At 35.3% G+C, this 23,233-nt stretch overlaps 1 protein-coding gene across 2 annotated transcripts in view; it reads right to left on the minus strand.

Annotated features, from left to right (window-relative positions):
• Positions 1-23,233, minus strand: part of SLCO4C1 (solute carrier organic anion transporter family member 4C1) — a 52,767-nt gene that overhangs the window by 8,599 nt on the left and 20,935 nt on the right. Inside the window, exons 3-9 of one of the 2 annotated variants that reach the window (XM_019664011.1) lie at positions 14,322-14,399; positions 12,957-13,053; positions 11,416-11,537; positions 8,482-8,597; positions 6,355-6,499; positions 5,761-5,956; positions 1,559-1,712 (exon numbers count right to left, since the gene is read on the minus strand). In XM_019664011.1, coding sequence (XP_019519556.1) covers positions 1,559-1,712; positions 5,761-5,956; positions 6,355-6,499; positions 8,482-8,597; positions 11,416-11,537; positions 12,957-13,053; positions 14,322-14,399 — 908 coding nt within the window. Of the gene's footprint in view, positions 1-1,558; positions 1,713-5,760; positions 5,957-6,354; positions 6,500-8,481; positions 8,598-11,415; positions 11,538-12,956; positions 13,054-14,321; positions 14,505-23,233 lie in introns of both variants that reach the window. The other variant, XM_019664010.1, reaches the window with a different exon arrangement.

Raw genomic sequence — 23,233 nt, forward strand, 5'->3', positions numbered from 1 at the left:
GGAAGAGTTCAATGATAATACCAACATGGGCCAGTGAAGCAACGTCCTCCACAACTAGACTGAAGAACAAAAGGACAGCAACTTGTCTGTTCCCCTTCTCCAATTCCCCAACTTTGTTCCCTCCCCCAATTCCCAAATAAAATCTTAAAAATGAAAAACATAGCATATTATATAATATTAGTGATATGAATATTATTTTGTGGACAAAAAAAAAGGGGGTTCTATAGAAAGTAACCTCACAGGGTGAGGTTATACCCCAGGCATACAACTTTTTAGTGACAGACCTAAAGCAAGCCTTGTCCAGTATTTCTATGCATCTAGGTTAACACATCTTTGAAATAAGCATTAACCACCCTCAAGGGACATAATCATGTTAACTTTCACACAATCTTCCTTAGGTTTCTTCTTTAATATCAAATGCATAAAACAATCTGCAAAACTGTTAATCTCTGGAGCATTTGAGATCTTTCTCCCCTGCCTATGTGGTCAGTTTGGCTCAAATAAACTCATAAAATTTTTCTACAGGCTTGGAATATCTTACATTGACAATTTGATCCCAAGGCTCTTAAATTTCGCTTTAGATCTTTAGATTGTAGGTGTAGTAGAATAAAATTGTATTGGAGTCTCTTAAACTAACTTTTTTAAAAGAAATAATTTCTAAGTTAACTGATATGCATTCTAATCCAGAATTAAAAGGAAATTTGTATTTGAGAATGAGTTAATGATTTGGATATTTCTAAATGAATCCATCCATAGTGCATAAAAGAAAGGCAACAAATATTTATGATGTCTCTATTATATACACTGTACTTAGTAAGAATAGGAGAAGCTACCTGACTTTAAGGGGTATAAAGTATAGTTAAGAAAAAAAAATAAAACAATGTAAGAAGGTAAATAATATTTCACTACTATAACAGCAGTGATATTACAAAAATGTATGTAACTGCAAAATTGATGTTTCAGCAATAATTGCACCTGAGGTATAAATGAAGAATCTTTTCCAGTTGGAGTGGTCAGGGTTTCTTTCTTTCTTTGTTTTTAATTAAGATAAGAACACAACATGAGATCTACCCTCTTAACAAATTTTAAGTGCACAATACATAATTTTTTTGTTGTTGACTATAGGTAAAACGCTGTGCAACAGACCTCTAGAGCAGCGGTTCTCAACCTTCCTAATGCAACGACCCCTTAATACAGTTCCTCATGTTGTGGTGACCCCCAACCATAAAATTATTTTCATTGCTACTCTATCACTGTAATTTTGCTACTGTTATGAATCGTAATGTAAATATCTTTTTGTTTTCCGATGGCCTTAGATGACCCCTGTGAAAGGGTCATTCAACCCCAAAAGGGGTCGCGACCCACAGGTTGAGAACCGCTGCTCTACAGCTTATTCACCTTGCTTGACTGAAACTCTATGCCTGGCTTCTGAATGGAGGAGGTGGGCCAGGAAGAAAAAAAAAATAGGCACTCCATGACTCCACTGGAGGGATCAAGAAGGTCATTCATAAATATACAAACACATTGCCTCATGAAGGCAAAATAGCACACAAGTTACCTTTGGCCGTATTTCTGAAGCAGAACTTTTACAACCTGCAAAGCAGGGAGAAAAATATTGGACTCCATCTCTTCCACAGACCGGATAATAATATGATCGTATGCAGTTACAATTGGCATTACAAGAAGTCGTCAAGTTTCCCAGGTCTCCTGTCCTGTCAACAAGGAATGAAAGATGGGCAAATTATCTGTGTTATCAGTTTTGATAAACAGTTCAGAAGCATTGTTACATCTTGTCATTTAGTCATTTATTCACTCACTCGACATATATTTAATTATTGAATGAAAAAACAAAGTCTGCCTTTTCACATAGAGCATAACTTCTTGTGGAAGAGAGAGGCAGTAGAAATAATAGTTATATAATACAGTGTTTGTCAGTGATAAGAAAAATAATCAGAGTAAGCAAATAAAACAGAGTTTCTCAGTTGATACCAGGTAACTCTTTTTGGTGGGGGCGAGGGACTGGTTTGTGGACTGTAGGCTGTTTAGCAGCATCCTGGCCTCCGCCCACTACATGCCAGTAGCACCCCCTTGGTTGTGACAACCAAAATGTCTCCATACATTGCCAAATTTCCCTGGGGGTACAGGTAAAATTTTAAACCTGGGAAGATGAATACAAACATGATGTTCAACGTATTCATTTTATCAATGGGAAAACTGAGTCCCAGAGAGACTAAGTTAACTACTTTACTTTCTTTGCCAAATATAATACTCCTAGTTCCCAGGCTCAGTGCTGTTCTATGCTGTCTCTTAAGAGGAGGCAACACTTTTGATAATATAAAGGGTTACCCTAAGCAAAGATACTTTTCCAATCCCTTATTCATTTATTCATTCAGCCAATATACTCGTATATTGAGCAAGTGCTAGACTCTGTGCTAGGTATTGGGAAAACAAAGCTGAAGAAGGTATTCACTATCCTCAAAGATTTCACAGTCTAGGAGTAGAGATGGACAGATGATTATACACTAATATGCTGAGTGTGGTTATATTGGGTTGTCGGAAAAGTCATGACATATCTATGTTTTTCATTGCAAAATTGTGTCATGACTTTTCTGAGAACCCAATAGATATCTACACAGTGTATTTGAGAAGCACTGGGGGATGACACTGAAAAGAAGCCAAGAGGGTCTCAAGGAACTACGACTGCCTGAGATGAGTCTTCAAGGATGAGTAAGAATTTACTGGGTAAATGAGGAAGATGAAGGGTACTTCAGAGAAGCTGGTACAAGGCATAAAGGTGAGAAATAGCATCCTATGTGGAGAAATGTGAATGCTGTCTGCAGCAGAGAATGTAGGGAATATAGTTAGAGAGGAGTCAGGGACCAGCTTGTTGGAGGCCCACATGGGCCTTGTTAAAAACAACGGGCTTTAACCTATTTTGAAAAGATAATCAAAGTATTTTTAGACTGGAAAATTATATTGTCAAAAGCACATTTTAAAGAAATATAATCCTAGGAGTTATACAGAGTATGAATTTGAAGGAAGGGAACCAGTTACAATAACCCAGACAATAAGTTATGATAATATATAGGATAAGTAAAATAGAACATTTAACTAAAGCAAACAGATTTGAGAAATACTTTGGATGTAGAATAAGTAAGATTTGGTGTTGGATTGATTGAAGATGGAAACAGGATGGAAGAGTCAAGAGTGACTCCTGGTGCCCAAGTTGGCATTTCGGTGAAGAAGAACTAGTTTTGGGAAAGAGATGATGGGTATGATTTTATATATACTAAGATTAAGAGTCTTGAATTTGGTGAGGAAATCTGGCATGGAGCTAGATAGCTTAACATCTATTTACATACACATGTAGCTGAAACCATGAGAATGATAAGGTCAGGGCCGGTCGAGTGGTTCAGTTGGTTAAGAGCTGGCTCAAGAGTGTGAGCTCTGAGCAACAGCAGTTCAATGCCCAGCCCGAGGTGAGCAGCTGCTGAGCTGCCAACAGGTGGCAGGATGGCTCAGCTTAAAAACAAACAAACAAACAAAAAAAACAATGATAAGGTCAACCATATAAGGAATGTAGAGCGACAAGTGTACAGAGGTCTTGGGAGTCTATTCATTTCATGAATACATAGTTGAACTCCAATTATGTGCTAGATTCAAAGCAATGGAAATATATCTAAAAGAAATAAAAAGATAGAGATAGAGATAGAGACAGGGATAGGGATAGGGATGGGGGCAGGGGCAAGAGAGAGAAAGAGAGGGAGGGAAGGAGGGAGGGAGGGAGAGAGAGAGAGAGAGAGAGAGAGAGAGAGAGAGACAGAGAGACAGAGAGACAGAGAGAGAGAGAGAGGGAGAGACAGAGAGAGAGAGAGAGAGAGAGAGAGACAGAGAGAGAGAGGGAGATTGGGAGAAAGGAAGGAGAAAAAAGGAAGGAAGGGATAAAAATCTTCTGCATCCATGAAACTAACTTTCTTACACTGACAATTAAAAACAGAAAATGAGTGATTTATCTAACTATTAGAAGATAATTGCTATTTTGGAAAATTATATTTAAGGTGGAGAACAGAAGTTCATGAAAGGAATAGATTAAAAGACAGAAAGCAAACTGGAAAAATCAGTGGGGAGTTTAAAGGGTGATCAAAGAGTAAATTTTAAGAAATTCTTCACTCTGCCTAGAGTCTCTTCTGTTTCTAACCTATTCCACAGGCTGCTGTCTTTTTAAGAACGATTCTCCTGATATTCACAAAACACGCATAAATAGTCTCTGCCAATAACTAGTTTACAATATGATACAGAAATAAGGGGACAAGAAAAAAAAAAACATCCCTGCAACTCTACAAATAGTCTCTACACAATAATTTTTAAAATTAAATTTTCCAACATCTAATTCTTATATTATTGATAAATGATTACTGTGGACATGAAAGTTTAAGACAGCATGGTGCAAACTACAATAGAAACAAAGAAATACAGCATATTTACCTTATTATCAAGAGTCGGTCACTTAGTCTATATACTTTATAAAGTTTTACTTCATAAGGTAAAATGGAAACTTTTATTAGAAAAATAGCCAATTGTTGCCAAGTTTATAAAATTGTCTTAATATATACATATTAATTTTTAAACATGTTCTAAATTTCAAAAATGTTGAATGTGTGTTTATACACACATATATTAATATATTATATAAGAAACATATTTATCATAAATAGAATTTTAAAAATTAATTTCTTATTTGAATCCAAACAGTTATTCTATAATTAAAACAAACACTAGACAACAGTTTAGTGGTTACCAGAGGGTGAGGGGGGAGGGAGATGGTAGATGAGGGTAAAAGGAATCAAGTATATGGTGATGGAAAGATAACTGACTCTGGGTGGTGAACACACAATGTGATATATAAATGATGTATTACAGAATTGTACACTTGAAACCCATGTAACTTTACTAACCATTGTCACTCCAATAAACTTTAAAAAACTAACAAACAAACAACAAACAAAACCCTACATATTCCTACATTATCTTTTGTTTGTTTTTTGTTTGTTTTTAGTTTAAGTAATAACATCTTATTAAAAGTTGGGTATTTATTCAGAGAGCAGTTAAGTTGGTACTTGCTTAGGGATACAAAGATTAATATAGCAGAATCCTTGCCCTGAGTGATTCACATCCTAGGGAGACTTTCACATTATATATTTCTATTGATTTAAATTTTTAAAAATGGAGATGACTCCCTATGGTGAAATCCTCATAGTACCTGGGTTGGAATGGGCTAGAAGAGAAATAAAATGAAGCTAGTCCTAGGTCAGCGGTTCTCAACCTATGGGTTGCGACCCCTTTGGGGGTCAAACGACCCTTTCACAGGGGTTGCCTAAGACCATCGGAAAACAAAAAGATATTTACATTACGATTCATAACAGTAGCAAAATTACAGTTATAGAGTAGCAACGAAAATAATTTTATGGTTGGGGGTCACCACAACATGAGGAACTGTATTAAGGGGTCGCGGCATTAGGAAGGTTGAGAACCGCTGTCCTAGGTGATAATAATCATTGTTTTATTTGCTTTAGAAGTTCATGTAACTGTAGAGAAATAAATGGCTTCTTGTCCTTCTGACTTGTAAACATGTTTCTACCTATAACTGGTTTGACCCTTAAAAAAAAAATACCCAGTCTCTTATCATTTTGTCATATAATTGGAAATACACATAATTTATTACTCTGGTATTAATATCGAAAAGCATTGAAATATATTTACCCATTATATGCTTCAGACACACCAGCAAATGGCTCATTTTCACAGTTGGCATAAACAAATACAAAACACAGCATAAGTGCAATTAAAGATGCGAGCCAAGCAAACTTCATTGTGTTTTTACATGTCATTTTGAATTTCGAAACAAGGACACCACCTAAAACCTGACCAAAAGCAGCTCCAGGAATTAAAACAGCCCCTAATGAGAAAGAAGACACAGACAGTGAGAAAACTTACAAATATACCCACTAACTCATACCAACAACTGAAAAATCAAAAACAAGCACCACATTGGTTTTAACATATGAAAGCACTTGTGATTTAGAAACATATAAATAAATGACTTTGTTATATTGAGATTAATAAAAATGTTTTAAACATTATGATTTATATATATATTCTCTTTAGCTATATAGCCTGTGCATAAGTTTGTAAAAGATTGTCTAATGTCAGAAAATCAGGAATGTTATATCAGTATAAAGTTTACATTTCAAGGAGTGTGCGATCTATAACTATATGCTATTCTAATAAACATTTAGTGTTGTACTGTAAAATTATTAATTATTAGATTAAGTTAGAACAAAGAAAATGTTTTACCTCCAAGGATAGCTGCAAAACTGGATGACAATCCAAACTGATTTTCTATAAATTTAGGTAAAAATGTAGCAAACCCAGTAGTAACTAAGGCTTCTGAAGAAGTTGATACAACTAAACACATAAAGACAGTATTCCTCATCAAATTCTAAAGAAAAAATACAGTTCACCAAATGAATAACTCTGATTATACAGCAAAATGCATCATTAGAATGGTAGCATGATGAAATGGCAAATTTTTAATAAACACCATATAATTATCCATAAAATTTCAGTTTTTCCAAATATGGATTATTAATCATTTTTTTATATGCAACATTGAGAAAATTTATCTGACAGATGATTCAACAGTAGGGTGGCTGTGCCTTTGTCATATGCAAGGCACCAGGAAAAAGAGGTAAAAACCCACTTGGAAAGCCTCCCTTCCCCAATCTTACTATAAATCTCCATACAATAAATCTACCCCTTATTTGATTTTTTTTACTGTGTCCTGAATGCCTATGTCCAGTAAATGAAGAACTTGACTATGAGCACAGATGAGGATGGTCTTTAGGTATCAAACGTTCCATGAGTAAGGAACTCAGTAGTTAAGAACCTTTGAGGGACGTAGTTAAGCAATTTTAAATAGATGTCTATATTGGGGGACGTCCAGAATCTTATGAATTTATCAGAGGGAGTATAGAGATTCATTATTTCAATACACTTAGCCATAAAGTGGAAACCAAAGTATAATTCTGGAATATTAAATGTCAAAAAACTTTGTAAAACCAAGCAAACCACACACACACCCAAGTCACAAAGGAGCAAGATGAGAGATTTAGAAGTCAAAGCCAGGTGATCTAAGATAGAGTTAACAAAAGTGACAAAAGAAGGATAAGTACCCCAAAAAAGACATGCAATAATTTTTTAAAAATAATAATAGTACAAAATGTTTAAGTCTTCAGATTGAAAGAGATAATGGATTCCTAGCAAGAATTAATGAAAAAAGATACATATTTAGGCATAACCTAGTAAATATCCTGATATCAAAGCTAAATAAAAAAATTTACAAATTTGCAGATGGAAAAAATAAGTAAGAATCACATTAGCATGGAACTTCTCAAGTGTAACATATTTAACTAGAAGAGAGCAAAACAATATCCACAGACTACTAGGATTAAAGGAGCATGATCCAAAAGTATTCATCTAGTCAGAAATATCATTCTGATATTCAAGGATACTTCAGTGGTATCCTATCTGAGGAAAACCATTGATAAAATGCTGAATCTACAGAAATCTGTATCAGAACTGAAATCTCAAAGCATGAGAACATAAGGATAAAAAAAGCAGTGGTGAGTAATGACTCCTGATACTAACATAAAGAAGAATTTTTAAAATAAATTAAATAGAAATATATGAAATAGAACAGAAATAGTATAACAGTATAAATAGCATGTAAATAGGAGAAATAAAATAATAGTAGTTAGAATTAAGAATTATGAACAATCTCAGCAAAACACAAAAACGTGCCTGTATGGGAGAGGAGGAGGAAGAGTTGAAAGGTGAGATGAAATGGAGTAAATACATTTTAAGACTCATTTAGGAGGAAAAAATTTAACAAAAAGTAAAAAGTTTCAAATCTTGAAAAGCTAAAATTATAATCTCCTTCATGTACAAAACTTTTATGATGCTAAATAGACAGAATGCTTTTCTGCTGAGTTCAATAGAATAGAACATAACACTTTTGTTTCTTTAATCTCAAATTCAAAGCAAGTGACTACTAACCACCATTTCTTTTGCAAGGGAACAATATTGGTTGGGCATCCTCAAATATATATTTACAACTCAGTGATAATTAATCAATCCATTACACAAGGGAAATGGCATGGAATAGTGGCTATAGTTCTAATGAGGAAACTTGAATATTGATATTGCAATAACTCATGTTCTTTCAACCATTCCACTCTAACATAGTTTTCATTTCATCAAAGTGCAATAAAATTAAAGCTTAAGAGTTGTTTACAATAGCTCGAATAATACTAAATAAAAAAACAAGAGTACATTATGAAAATACTTGTATGTGTCTGTATATATGTATGTTATACATATATCTACGTATATATGTGGGGGGTATAAACAGTGTTATTTTACCTTTAGAGCTGCTGGAAAATCTTTAAAACTTTTTCCAAAATTCTCATCTGTGTACTGTAAGGAACTATTATTCTGATGAGTCTGGGAAGTTTTTCCTTCTTGAATTTTTGCTGTACCTAAAAAAATCATAAATGTACTTGCTTTATCATTTCATCCTTCAATTTTTAAAATGCTTACTTTTCAACTGACACACACTTTTACAAGTATATAAATTCTATAACATAAGAAGCCAGTTCCTCTCTTTGTCAACAAAATCGTACCAATATCTATGTCTGTAATCTGGCAGTCCTAGAGCTAATGTTATTGCCATTAACTAAGAAAGTTTCAACCAGTCTAAAAATTAAGATGGAGACAATTTTGTTCCAATCACATACTTAGTCTCTTTATTTGAAATCTCTTAAATATTTTCCTTCCTTTCAGATGGTTCTCTATTTCATCCTTTATAAACAGAGTATGTTTGAGGCCTTTTTCCTTTATTCTCTTGAATTCTAATACAGTTTGTAGATGAAATAATATTTACCATCTATTACCAGGTCCTTTTGATTTTTAATAATAGTACTGTGAACAAATATGAGAAAACAGTCAATATATGGAATCATAAGGTGGATGGCCCAGGGTAGAAAGAATGGTTCCACATACTTCTATTCTGCCAACTTTTCTCTTGCCCATTTCTAAAAGTTAGTTATCTATTCTGTTTCATATAATAGAAACATCTAAATACCTTGAGCCTAGAGAAACATACTTCTATAGCTATCTCTTTGAACTACATGATTATACAGAAGCAAAATCTCACAGACAAAGAAATGGATATTCTTTTCCATTAATCTTTTCTTTTTTGGACAGACTGTCTAGTATTAGACTATGATGAAAAATGAGTGTGTTACAGCATGACTTTGGTGACAATTCAAAAGGAAATACTTGTACTTTCAGTAACAAATAATTAACATCAATGATTTAAGACAGATTGGCTCTTGAAGTGAGTGATTAACTGAATGCAAACTAATAATTTAAAATATACTGTATAGGGCTGGCCAAGTGGCACGTTGGTTAAGAGCTGGCTTGGGACTCCAGAGCGCCCCGGTTCGGATCCCACATATGAGGGCCAGTGACACTGCCCTCTACAACTAAGATGCTGAACAACAGCTCAACCTAGAGCTGGGCTGCGGTGAGTTGCCGGCAACAGAGTAGGCTGCAGCTCCTGCTGCAGTGGGTTGCCATGGGCTACCGTGAGTAGCCAGCAGCCAGTGTGAGTGGCCAGCAGCCACCGTGAGCGGCTGTCCAGAAGCCAGCGACTGATCTGCCTTACCCGGGAAAAGCGCAATGATGGTGCCAACTTGGGCCAGTGAAGCGACGACCTCCACAACTAGACTGAAGAACAAAAGGACAGCAACTTGTCTGTTCCCCTTCCCCCAATTCCCCAGCGCTGTTCCTATCCCCCAATTCCCCTCATTAAAAAAATAAAAATAAAAATAAAATAAAATATACTGTATATTACATATATACATGAAGCAGGATTCCATATAACACACAAGAAAGAAGTTTAGTAAGTATATAGTAAGGATATCAATACATACATTTTTATTGATAATTAATTGAAAATAAAGGAAAACCATGAATATTAATATTGCTACCCAATATTTCCTAAAATAAAGACAGATATTCAAAAGTTTCCATAGGCTGAGATTCTATAAAACAATGAATTTTCTAGCATTCTCATCAATCATACAGAAAGCAATACTTGGCCTAGAATTGGAATAAAACTTGGTTTTAAAGTGAAGGGACCCCGGCTCGGACCCTAGGCAGGACAGATTCACTTTTTAAAAATCATACTTCGGCTACTCCAGCTAGACTCTAAGCAGAACTTCCCGTTAAGACAGTAAAACACCTAGCTTTACAAGAAGTGGGTTGCAACAGAAATATTAAGAATGTTTTGCAGAAGTAGTTTTGTCACAACTGGCTTAGACCATTTCACAGGAACTAACAGCTCTTTTTGCTTCTGTACACCTGCTTTGCTTCTGCTGGGGAATAAAAGGTTAAAGAAAAACATTCCTGGGCCGGCCAAGTGGTGCGATGGTTAAGAACTGGCTTGGGATGCCAGAGGGCCCTGGTTTGGATCCCACATATGAGGGCCAGTGACACTGCCCTCTACAGCTAAGATGCTGAACAACAGCTCAACCTGGAGCTGGGCTGCCGAGAGTTGCCGGCTACGGTGTAGGCTGCAGCCCCTGTGGCAGTGGGTTGACATGGGCTACCGTATGTAGCCAGCAGCCAGCGTAGGTGGCCAGCAGCCCCCGTAAGGGGCTGTCCAGAAGCCGGCAACTGATCTGCCTCACCCGGGAAGAGCGCAATGATGGTGCCAACTTGGGCCAGTGAAGCAACGTCCTCCACAACTAGACTGAAGAAACAAAACGACAGCAACTTGTCTGTTCTCCTTCCCCCAATTCCCCAGCACTGTTCCCATCCCCCCAATTCCCCAATAAAAATCTTTAAAAAAAACCAAAAACATTCCTCAGTTCCCCTTTCCTCCCCCGCCTCTATCTTAACATTTCAAGAGGCCTTGCAACAGTTACCCTTGGTATCTCTACCCCCGTTCTTAGTTTCTAAAATTAATTACATACATATTTCTAAGAAACAGTTTGTGCGGTCAACTCAACCCGGTCACAATATACTGTTAAGACACCTGGACATAACAACACTGTTGCAACAGCGGGATGCGGTTTTAACGAAAATAACTACACATTCTTTTTAGCTTCTGTAATTTACTTTGCATACAGCCCTATCTTATAAAAACCTTACCACCCCGAGTCTTGGGGCCATTTTTCCTTAGTCAGAGAGACAGTCGCTGAGCTCAGCTTAATAAAATCTTCGGAACCTTAATTTGACATCCAGCCTCTTTATTGATTGTCTGGACCCAACAAAAGAAAAGATGTTTACCTGGTAAATGTTTTGGAAAGCAGGAAAAAGGTATTATCAAAGACCAAGCAATGAGCCAAGTCAGAATAAATCCGATCCACCATGCCCCCAGCCATCGCGGGTCCTCCTCAGTGATATCAGTGCTATATGACAGGAAAACAAAAGGTCAAAGTCAACTCTATCTTGTTAATTACAACTCAAGGGCATATATAGAGGAATATTATTATAATATCCCAAATTTTAAGTGGAGCCATTGTGATGAATCAAACAATGGATAGCAGGCATAAACGAGAGCTATAAGAATAATGGTTTGCAAAGTATTTCAAAATGGCAAATATGGAATGCAAGTTTAAAATATTTAAGAGTAAATATAAGTATGCTGAATATTTTAAATCATACATAGAATTTCTGAACATTCTTTAACTTTGACTAAGTGTTTCTTCTTTACTATATTAAATACATCTCACAGAAAATCATTGATCTATGATAAAAGCCCATACGCTGTCCTTCAATTCATTTAAATGTAAAATTCTTCTTAAAGTAATTTATTGTTTTTTATAATGGTTTTCAAATTTTTATATCAAATGCTCTTTCCAAAAAACACTCCACCCCTACAACTTATGTAATTCTCCACTGAAATTAAAATGTCCTCTCTTAAAAATCCAGCTATCTATTTCAAGGGCTTCCTCTGCACATCTTTTCATAGAGTCTCTAGAAGATTAACCTATGACTAACAGCTCAAAGGACAAATCAAATACCCTTGATTATATCTTCACTGCTCACAGTTATGCAATGACTGTGTAGTTACTACACAAGCATTGCGTAGTTAGGATTCCCAGTGGAAAGAAGGAGAAAAATATGGCTTTACCAAAAGTTAATAACATCTCGATTCAAGAAAAGGAGAAGGTAATTCAGTGGTTAAGAGGGGGGCTTTGCAGTCAAAAAAATCTACGTTGATTTATGCCTTTGCCACTTATCCAGCTGTGTGCATCAACTACCTTATAGAATTACTAGGAAGATTAAATAAAAATGGCATGTAAAATAAGGTAACACAATAATCCTATGCTGTCTAGAACACAGTATGGGGTAAATAAACATTACTTGTTACTATCCTTCATTGTCGCAGTTGTTAAAACCGCACGATTGTGATCTCTATCACATTCTCAGAGCTACTACAGAACTTAGTCTGAAAATCATAGACTCATGAGACTCTTCAAGCTATCTCCCTCCAGCTAAATCTACTCAAAGCATAACTAATTTACATTAAATTCTTCTTTTGAACAATGTATGGGGTCCTATATATGTATATTTTGAAAAATTTCACCAGACGACTATTAATCATCCTTATTTATGAGTAAGTACATTATACTAAGAGATGGTATGACATTAATTCATGACATAAGGCTGCCAAAATGTTATATAAAAATTGTATGTATTCAATTTTGTTTCCTGAAAATTCCCTCACACTCTACTGAGGACATACTGTGAAAATGTTCTGTCTGTGATGTAAACATTACTTAAGTGAAATATATTTAAATAAAATAAAATAGATATTGCCTTGCCTTTGCCCCAAACCAACATCAATGTACATGGTTAACAGCTGTCCTCCCAACAAATAGCCAACAGCAGGGCCTAACACTGACACAGCATAACCAATTCCTAGAAAAAGAACAAAGACATGGAAAATGGTCATCTGTACATGTCTAACAATAGTGAAGAAAGATAAATATTTTACTGTAGAAAAATAAAAATTATTAAAATTACATGAAAAATACACATATTTTTCACCAAAAAAATAGCATTTGAATGGTATTGCTTGTAAAGTCCAAGAGCATAAAATATATAATTTAATGTAAAAGTTGTTAGACTTTAATAATAATTGCAATAAATCCAAAAATTATAAATCCATGGAAAGTTATATCATGTTAACTGGCAGCAAGGGTAGTATGTCTACTATTATATTAGCCTTTATGAATGGTGATAATAATTATTGTTCAGAATTCTTAAAAAAGTAAACAATGCGGAATGATAAGCCTTTTGCATGCTGTACATACTCTGAAAGCATTCTTTATTTTTCACTACAACAGCTGATAAAAACCTAAATCTGCTCATTAGTTTGTTTCTTAAAAGTAAGTGATTAATTTAAACACGTGCTCTTAGTGAATCTCACATCTTTACTTGCAGCAGAATTAAACTGACCTTATTTCTCTCAGATATTTAAAAATGTACCATATATAACTTTTTAATTTTTGCAAATTAAGCCCTCACCAGACTCTGAACTTGTGGGCACTGTGATCTTGGATTCACAGGACTGTAAAAAATAAATTTCTGTTTTTTACAAGCCAATCAAATCTATGGTGTTCTGTTAAAGCAGCCTGAACGGACTAATACAGTAGTCTTGTTAGCGCTGCTTTGCAAGGAACATGAGGGAAGGAATTTAAGAGAAACTTAGATACCAAAAATGAGGTCACAGAAGAAAAAAAGTCGAGTCATATATCAAAAAGGTTAGTCTGAGATGGAAAGTTCCATAGAGTTTCTAGGTACTATCTTGTGGTTTCTTTTGTTGACTCTAGTCGAGTAGGATGTAGAATCACACAGAATGGTACAGCTCAATCTCCACACTCTGTGTAAGTTAGCCTGGAATTCAAGCAATCTAAACAGTCTACTGGTTGGATAGCACTTTCTGGAAGGCTGGCATGCCCAGAACAGGAAACAGAGCATGTCAACATAACCTTTAACTGAATTCAACTAAAGGACATGATATGTCAGTAAGTAATTAAACAAAAAAGTAATACTGCATTTATCTCATGGAAACACCAATGAAATTGCAACGAACTTTTTAATAAACATGGTATGCTTTACTTATAAATAAAACAAGAAATGAGATGAAATGATATTGAGACATTTATATTACAGAGCAAACTTACCTATGTAGAGAGAAGATTTATGTGTGGGCACAGAATCATCAATAAAGGCTGTTCCCAGGATATAGAGAGGAGTTCCTCCTGCTCCCAGCAATAGTTGTCCCAAGATGAAGACATACAAGTAATTAGAAAGTGAAGAACTTGAAGAAGTACAACTGGTTGTATTCTGTGTTGTGAAGCAAGTATCTTTTGGTGTGTGGGGGGGAAATAAAATTGCAAATATTTATAAATTTAGGTAATAATTTAAATATTTAACTTTACAAATTATACTTGCCTAACATAACCTTTATTTCTTTCAGTTACTTCACTTTGATTATATTTAACTATTTTAAAATACATACATTACTAAAGATAACTTATGAAATATTACCATGTTAAAATCTAGATAATATACCATGAAACAGAAAAACAATACTTTAAGAATCAAAATGAACAAGTTTTCAGGTAAGTTAATATAAACACAGTTAGAGCAAGTGGAGCTAGGAAAGAATAGTATTTAGAATAAGTGAATAAAAGAAAACTAGTCTTTATTTTTAGACAAGTCATAAACACAATATGACCGCTATAGTGAATTTATCAATCAACATCTTAAACAGATTAGAAAAGTGTACTTGGGTTATAAGATATATTGGCTAAAACAGTAACTTTCAATATTTACCACAAAGCAGTAATATTGGAAGCCTTGTCTAGTTTTTTACAACTCACACTATTTTATTAATGTTAGTTTTTTGAAGCAATCTATGAGTCATAGGATATTCTTTTGAATATCAAAGGAAAAATAGTTCTCTTTAAAATTTGATTAAAATCTTCTTAAAAATGAGATTAATATGCTAAGTATTACAGTAAATCCATATTTCCTAAACTCATCTGATAATGTTAAAGAACAAAGATACTTGGTAACAATATATTCCCAGCCCTTTCCCTTTGAATCCGGTGTAGTATCCAGGAATTTGCATTTTAACAATGGCCTCAGCTAATTCTATTTCATTTCCTTAATATCAGATCAAGACTCATTATTTCTTGACTGATGAAATAAGAAAAGCCCCCAAAGCACCAATCCTGAAGATTCTTTAACTGGTTCATGGCCATCAAATTTTCAGATGAAAATTTTATGCATAAAATATGTAAATTTAAAATATACCTTATAATATTGCATATATTCATGTAAGAAATTGATAACTATTTTGGCAGATAATTTGTATTTATAACTGGGCTAGGTCTGCATTATTTATGTTACCTACCTGGCCATGTCAGACATTTGAATTGTAATTCCTGGTTTCAATATTCAATTTTCTGTAGATAGTAAATTAAACTAACAATCTCATTATTTGATTCATTGCAAAACTGAATGTACATGTATTTCTTAGCTGATTATTTTTCCTATTTCTTTCTTTCAATGGGTAAATTGCTTTTTTTTAATGAGAGGTAAGTACATTTTTGTAGTAATCTAGTAGACATTTTGATTATATGAGTATTCTGTTGGGTTTTGGTGTGCTTTTGTTGTTTTTTCCCAGAAGATAATCCATGAGGTTTCAACATGCTTCTTTAAATAAATTTTAAATAGCACAGAAGAATATCAAGAGAAAACAAAGCTCTCCCTTACCCCTGCCTGCCTCCAATTTATGCTCTCCCATGTAACTTAGAGGTAATAATCCATTAATAGTTCCTTTTATCATTTTTCAGACATGCTTCTCACACATTCACATGTTTTATATCCATTTACATTTTTTACGCAAGTATGCTCATACGAAACATACTATTCTTATATTCAACAGCTTCCAGTTTTCACTTATAATATTCTGGACATCTTTGATGTTGGAACTTGAAGCTGTACTTAAATTTCTTTGTTGGCGTTATTATATTATTCCACAGAATAAACATCCTATGATTTATTTACCTAGCCCACAATTTATATTTAATAATTAGTAATATGACATATGAAACTATTTTATATGATAGTTTAATTGTGGATACATAGCACTATGCATTTGTCCAAATCCGTTGAATTTTACAGTACAAAGAGTGAAATTGAATGTATACAATTTTTGTAAAAATCACTTAAGAGGTCACAAGATTCCAGGATTAAATGCAGAACATGACAAAAGGATCTAATTGGAATACAAATTAGAATACAAATTGGAATACAAAATACTAAAGACATGGCAGTAAGGGAGCAGATATAAGTAACTTTGGAAATGAGTGGAGTCTGCAAGACTGCAGGCAAAAGGAACTGCACATAATCACTGTATTCTAGATAATAAAGTAATTTCCCATTCTCTAATTCAAAGGCCTCTTGGAGAAATGGTTGATTCTAGGACTGGGGCAGGAAATATACAGGATGAGCCTGAGTCATTTCATACTGCCAGAAAGTAAGGAATTGATCAAAACAAACAAAAAACCCAATTATGGAGGTGTATCAAAGGTACACAGGAGCCAACTGAAGGGACTGGTAGCCAAAGATGGAACAATTTGAGCAAGAAAATAAATTATCATTGGATCATAAGCCAAAGTATAAAATATATATCTATCCAATACATTGAAAAATAATTGAATGAATAAAAAAAGACAAATCTCTCATACAGAATAATTTCCACTAATTTATGTAGATACTCTACCCTCAAAGAGCTGGAGCATAACACCCCACTTCTAAAGTGTGGGTACCCATAGTGACTTTTTTCCAAAGAGTATAATATGGAAAGTGGGAACAAAAAGAGTGGCTTCACACTGGATTAACCTGAAAAACACTACCTCAGCCAGGTGGTCAAGGTCGTCATCAAGATAAATGATGTTGATAACGTATACTCTTGAGCTCATGTAATGAAAATGGCATTTTGCCTGTGTGGTCCTCCTACAGAAAACTCATAACCCCAGTCCAACCATAGGAAAAACATCAGACAAATCCCAATTAAGGGACATTCTACAAAACATCTGACCAGCACGCCTTAAAGAACTGCCAAGGTCAGGCTGGCCAAGTGGCTCATTGGTTAACGGTTGGCTTGGGGTGCCAGCTCTGAGCAGCAGGGCTCCGGTTCGGATCCCACATGAGGACCAGTGACACTGCCCTCTACAGCTAAGATGGTGAACAACAGCTCAACCTGGAGCTAGGCTGCCATGAGTCGCAGGCGATGGTGTAGGCTACAGCCCCTGCTGCAGTAAACTACCGAGAGTGGCCAACAGCCAGCGTGAGTAACCGAGAGCCGGCGTGAGCTGCCGTGAGCTGCATTGAGCAGCCATCCAGTGGCCGGTGAGCAACTGCCTAAGCCAGGAAGAACGCAATGATCACAATACCAACATGAGCCAGTGAAGCAACATCTTCCACAACTAGATTGAAGAACAAAAGGACAGCAACTTGTCTGTTCCTCTTCCTCCAATTCCCCAGCACTGTTCTCATCCCCCAATTCCACAATAAAAATCTTAAAAAAAAAATTACTACATTGCCAAACTTTAAAAAAAAGTAAGGAAAACAATTGTTTCTTAAAATCGAAAGTTGTAAAACAGGGATTTTATAAGCTCATAAATGTGGTGAGATTAGAGAAGGGAAAAAATAGGCTGAAAGAACTCAGGAAAGACATGAAATAAAAAAGAAACTACCACAGAAATAAAAGTCATGGTGGAATGGAGAGACTAGAGCCCATGAGAATTACAAGGACAGACAAAACAGTCTTCAGAAATATGAATGCAATTAAATGAACAAAAACTAAGACTGAAAAGATTAGAGAGAAAATTTGAGAAGTGATATCCAAAGGAAATCAAACATGTGTATAATCAATCAAAATAGAAAAAAATACATATATATTCAAAAGTAAAACTTAGGAAACCTTCCTGAAGTAAATGAAGACAGAGCTACAATTTTAAAATGCATAGAGCATCCCAGAAAAATGTGTTACAGGACTCTAAACTCTAAAGATATTCCCTTGTAAAGTTACTTCTTTGAACAGTCAGGAAACAAAAAATAGTCACATTATGCAGAAAGAAATGAAAAACACTTAGCTGGCATCAGACTTCTCTGCAGCAACATCTATCCCATAAAGACAGTAAAAGAATGACAAAAAGTAACCAGTGAAAGATAATGTGACTCACAAATTTTACGCTCCAACTGCCATTTAAACATACAGTCAGAAGACAAATATTTAAACATATTTAAAATGTCATGGAGTTAACCTTTTCTAGGAAAAAAAAAAACTACTAGAGAGTATATTTCAGAGATGCCATGGGGAATTGAAGAAGACCATTCATCCTAAGTAATATTAAATAATTTATTAAATTGCATCTGTTAAAAATAGCTTTATAAAAGAGCTAGATTTACTTGAGAATTCTGTGATATTATTAATTGAGGAAACTTGTGAACCTAGAATTTCAACTTCTAATGGAACATACAAAAATTTCTCTTTGTGAGGTATATAAATGTCTAATCACTATGTTGTTTTGTACACCTAAAACTAATAAAAGTAAAATCCTTTAAAAAAGAGTGAAAAGGCAAAAAAAAAATCTGACAAAATCCTTTCAACACTAATTTAAAAGCATGTGATTTGAGAATACACCACAAGAGGGAGCTCCTATGTTGTTTATGAACATGGAGAGTTGCTAATAAAATTAAGGCTTAGATTTTCACTTAATGGAAAAACCTGTGTCCAGTCCTACCTACTAACATGTGCAGGAACTAAGGGCAAAGGGCAAAGTAAAATCCAGAATAACATACCAGAATGTTTAGAAGTATCAATCCTTACCCTGCCCAGAGATTGGCAGCCTGCTCCTCTCCAGGCATTACCTTAAAAACCTGGAATTTAAAACGGACTATGTTTTCCTCTGGGTCCATCCTGCTGCCAGGGCTAGGATAGGATGCAACAATCTGTGATGGGACTCCGTGCCCCCAGCCATTTTTCTGACAGTATTTCCAGGAGGTTCCCTGGCCTTTTGAGAAGCAGCATAGTTTTCTGGGAACCAGGTCTGCCTAATTACCTGCATCAGTTACTTTGAGGAGGCTAAGTTTAATCAAAAGCAGCCTCTCTTTCCCCCTTCCCAGGAAGTAATTTTTCTCCCCTGGTTCTACTTCCCATTTCCTAGCCACTGCTCTGAAGGAAAAAGCGTTGTTGCTTTTGTTTAAACTTGACCATTCCCATATTTAAACAGCTTCTTCTAGTCTGAAGAGAGTAGTTCATCCCTATATCCCTCTCCTATAACCTCTCTCTGCTCACCTATCCTGTTACCAATCTTTCAAAAGCCTTTCTTGCAAAACTTTAGAGAACAAAAAAAATATATATATATCTTTGAGTTTTAGTGTCTGATGTGGGTCCCTGTATGCACAGGGCTCAGGGCAGGACCCTACTGTCCAAGCCTAAAGGCAGCTGGTGGCAGAGAAAGCACGAAAAATCCTCTTGCTGAAGGTGAGGAGCAACAGTCCCAAGTCCAGTTTTCCCTTGCCTGCAACTGATGTAGGAACCGGAGATGAGGCGGGTGGCAGCAGGGACCTCTTCAAATTCTGTCATCCATAAAAATTGAAAGGGGAGGTGGGAAGAGGCTTGCACAAGGAACCCCACAGACAATTCAGGACACCTTTGCAGGAACTGAAAAGATGAGAGAGCCTTTGCTTGTGCAACCAATCTGCCTGGGATACTAGCCTGATCACTCAGCTCCTATGGAAACCTGACTGAGTCAATAAAGTGATTTTCAAAAGGAGCTATCACAGCATCCACACAAAGATGCTGTAAGAAAGAACAGCACACTTTTATTAAATTAAGCTTAGGACACTGACCACAAAAGAAAATTTCATGGAGCAGATGAAAAGTATGAACACAAAGCAATTATGTATAGGGGAAGACAGCAAAGCAGAAATGAAATAACGTAGAAAAGAAATGGTGAGAGAAAGAGGTGAAACATGTGCTAGCAGAATCCAGGAAAGAAGTAAAAGGGAAAAATGAAGACCAAATTAATAAAGATAAAATTGCAAGTGACACAATGGTGAACAGATTAAAAAACATAATAACAGGCATATAGTATAGAAGTGAGAAAAGTGAACATAATGAATGCTAAAGAAAAAAAAGAAGAAATACTATATATATAGTATAGGAAATATATATAGTGGCCAAAGGAAATCATATGTACACATAATTGAAGTACCTGAGGGAAAAAACCTAACATCATGGAATAAAATGCTCAAGGATATAATTTAAGAAAATGTCCCTAAAATTTAAAAATAAGGTATATAAATCTATCTACTTCAAATCTGCATAACTGGTGCCAGGGAAACATGACATGAATAGTCTTCACAAAGACACGCCTTAGACTGGACTTTGAAGAGACACTCTGAGTTGCATAGACATATGGACTATTGAGAATGTTCTTTTTTTTAAGATTTTTATTGGGGAATTGGGGGAAGGGAAACAGACAAGTTGCTGTCCTTTTGTTCTTCAATCTAGTTGTAGAGGACGTTGCTTCACTGTCCCGAGTTGGCACCATCATTGCGCTCTTCCTGGGTGAGGCAGATCAGTCTCCGGCTTCTGGACGGCCACTCACAGCGGCTGCTGGCTACACACAGTAGCCCTTGGCAACCCACCTGCCGTCGCCGCCAACTCAAGGCAGCCCAGCTCCAGGTTGAGCTGTTGTTCAGCATCTTAGCTGTAGAGGGCAGTGTCACTGCCCTCATATGTGGGATCCGAACCGGGGCCCTCTGGCATCCCAAGCCAGCTCTTAACCAACGTGCCACTCGGCCGGCCCATGAGAATGTTCTTTGTAGAGAATACCAGCAGGGCATTGCCTATCAACTGTCACAAGCACTTCTAAATGACTTCAGAATACTCAGGTGGACAGAAGCTATTGAGTACTTAAGTAATATAAGAATGGGATAAGAAATTCCAAAGAAGGCAATGATCAAATTAGGCATGTACAAAGGAAAAACAATGAAGTTACAAATGCAAATGGCACTCTCTGAAAAATAACACATTGTCCTTTAACTACAATGAAATATATCCATTTTATTCACATTGTATTGTTCAGGAGGAATATATATATATATTGTTGTTGTTGTTGTTAGACCTTATGGTGCTTCTCAATACTCAAAGCTTTCCCATACATTTTCAAACCAAATCTTTACGACTTTCTGCAATCATTTTACGAATGAAGAAACTGAAGCCCAAAATCATATTATGCATTGTCAGATTTTGCAACATAACCCAATAATCTGATCCAGGTGTGAAGTAAAACAAAACAACCCTAGGTAATTAAATTTTTCAAAATTTAACGCTTGTGTAGATAGACTTAAATCTCAGAGGGTTAGTGTTATCAATGATCATTTAATGATTCCTATTGTCAAGATATAGGATTTTGTCTTTCACCTTCTGTCTTACTAGCGCTCTCTTTTAGAATGAGCATCTACTGTCATGAATATAGAAACTGTGAAGATGACTCCAAGTCTCAATTTTGAATTTCCAATATCTCTTAGGCTCTAGAGCTACATTGTCTAATGCCAAATTTCTACCTCAGATCTCTCAAATATACTTACCCTCTTTCTCACAGAACCAACTTCTCTAACTGATTTTCCAATATTGGTTTATAACATCCATTGTCTAGTAATCAAGTTTAAAACATAAAAATCCTTCAATATTATATTCCTTGCCTATAATGGACACACCATATGCTTTTCCTACTGAATTTGTACCCATTGTTGAAGCCCAGCTCAAATTCCACTTTTTGTTAAAAGTTCTCCCCTGAATTGCCCAAAGGAAATTCTTTCTTCTTTCAGTGACTATACGCCCTGAAGTTTTAACTGACTGTGTGATTCACTGGGTTCTTGTTTATCATGCTTTACTTATTACTCAACCTCATGTATATTAATAGCACTAATAACAGTAATATTTACTTATGCATGGTCCTTCACTGATATGCATTATTTTATCTAATCCCCAGAAACAGTCTATGAAGGCAATATGATTACTTTCCTCATTTCACAGATGAGTAAAGCCAGAATTTGATTAAGTTCCACAAAATCTCTAAGACTTAGAAGCCTAAGCTTTTAACGGATTCATCTCAAAGTTAATTGTGACATAAAGTAAAATCAATTGGTTACTTAAATAACTTGGGATGTGAATTCAAATCATTTCTATAAGGTTTTCTGACTATCAAGATAAAAAAGAGATAAAAACTTGACATAAGATCTAACAGTCAATCTCCTTATCTTCTCTAAAATACAAACTCCTGACCTAACTGGCCATTAATATATTAAAAAATAAGAAAAACAGAATCCAATACCATGTCTATAACAGGAATGATCACAAATACATAAAAATTTTTTGAAACATTAGAAAATTCTATGTACAATCTTATGCCAAGAAATGCAAAAATATTTTAAAATAAAAATATTGATGATAAATGATATAAAATTTGAATGAAGCTATGATTCTGGAATAAACTAAAGGCTACCCCTAAAATTAACCTATCTGAAATGGTTTTTCCTGGAGAACTTATATTAAAGCTCAATCCAAAACTATCAATCCTTGTGTGGTATTTAAACTGTTCCAATATAGAAAAAAATAAATAAATAAAAGGTTCCCAACTTCTTAAAATATATTAGTACAATTTCATTTCAGAACAGCAGTCATTTGTAAGGAGGAACTTTATTTTTTAAAAGACCAAAGTTAGAATCTGTATGGGTATTTTTATGGATTGGTTAAGGATGCAGGAGGATACAGACAAAAGAATTAACTGCATCGAGTTTAACATTTTTTTTTTTATGAATGTAGGTTGTTTTATGGGGTGGATTCAATAAAGGCAAAGTTAAGGGAACAAACAGTGAAGGCTACTACCACGAGGCAGTCATTGAAACGCTGCAAGAGCTGTGGCCGTAGGGGGCATCTTCTGAGAGCTATGGCCTTACAGCACCTTTTGCAACATGTCTAGTGGGGAGCACACCTAGAAAATAA

Source organism: Hipposideros armiger, unplaced genomic scaffold (assembly GCF_001890085.2).
Source record: "Hipposideros armiger isolate ML-2016 unplaced genomic scaffold, ASM189008v1 scaffold_414, whole genome shotgun sequence".
NCBI classification, from domain to species: domain Eukaryota; kingdom Metazoa; phylum Chordata; class Mammalia; order Chiroptera; family Hipposideridae; genus Hipposideros; species Hipposideros armiger.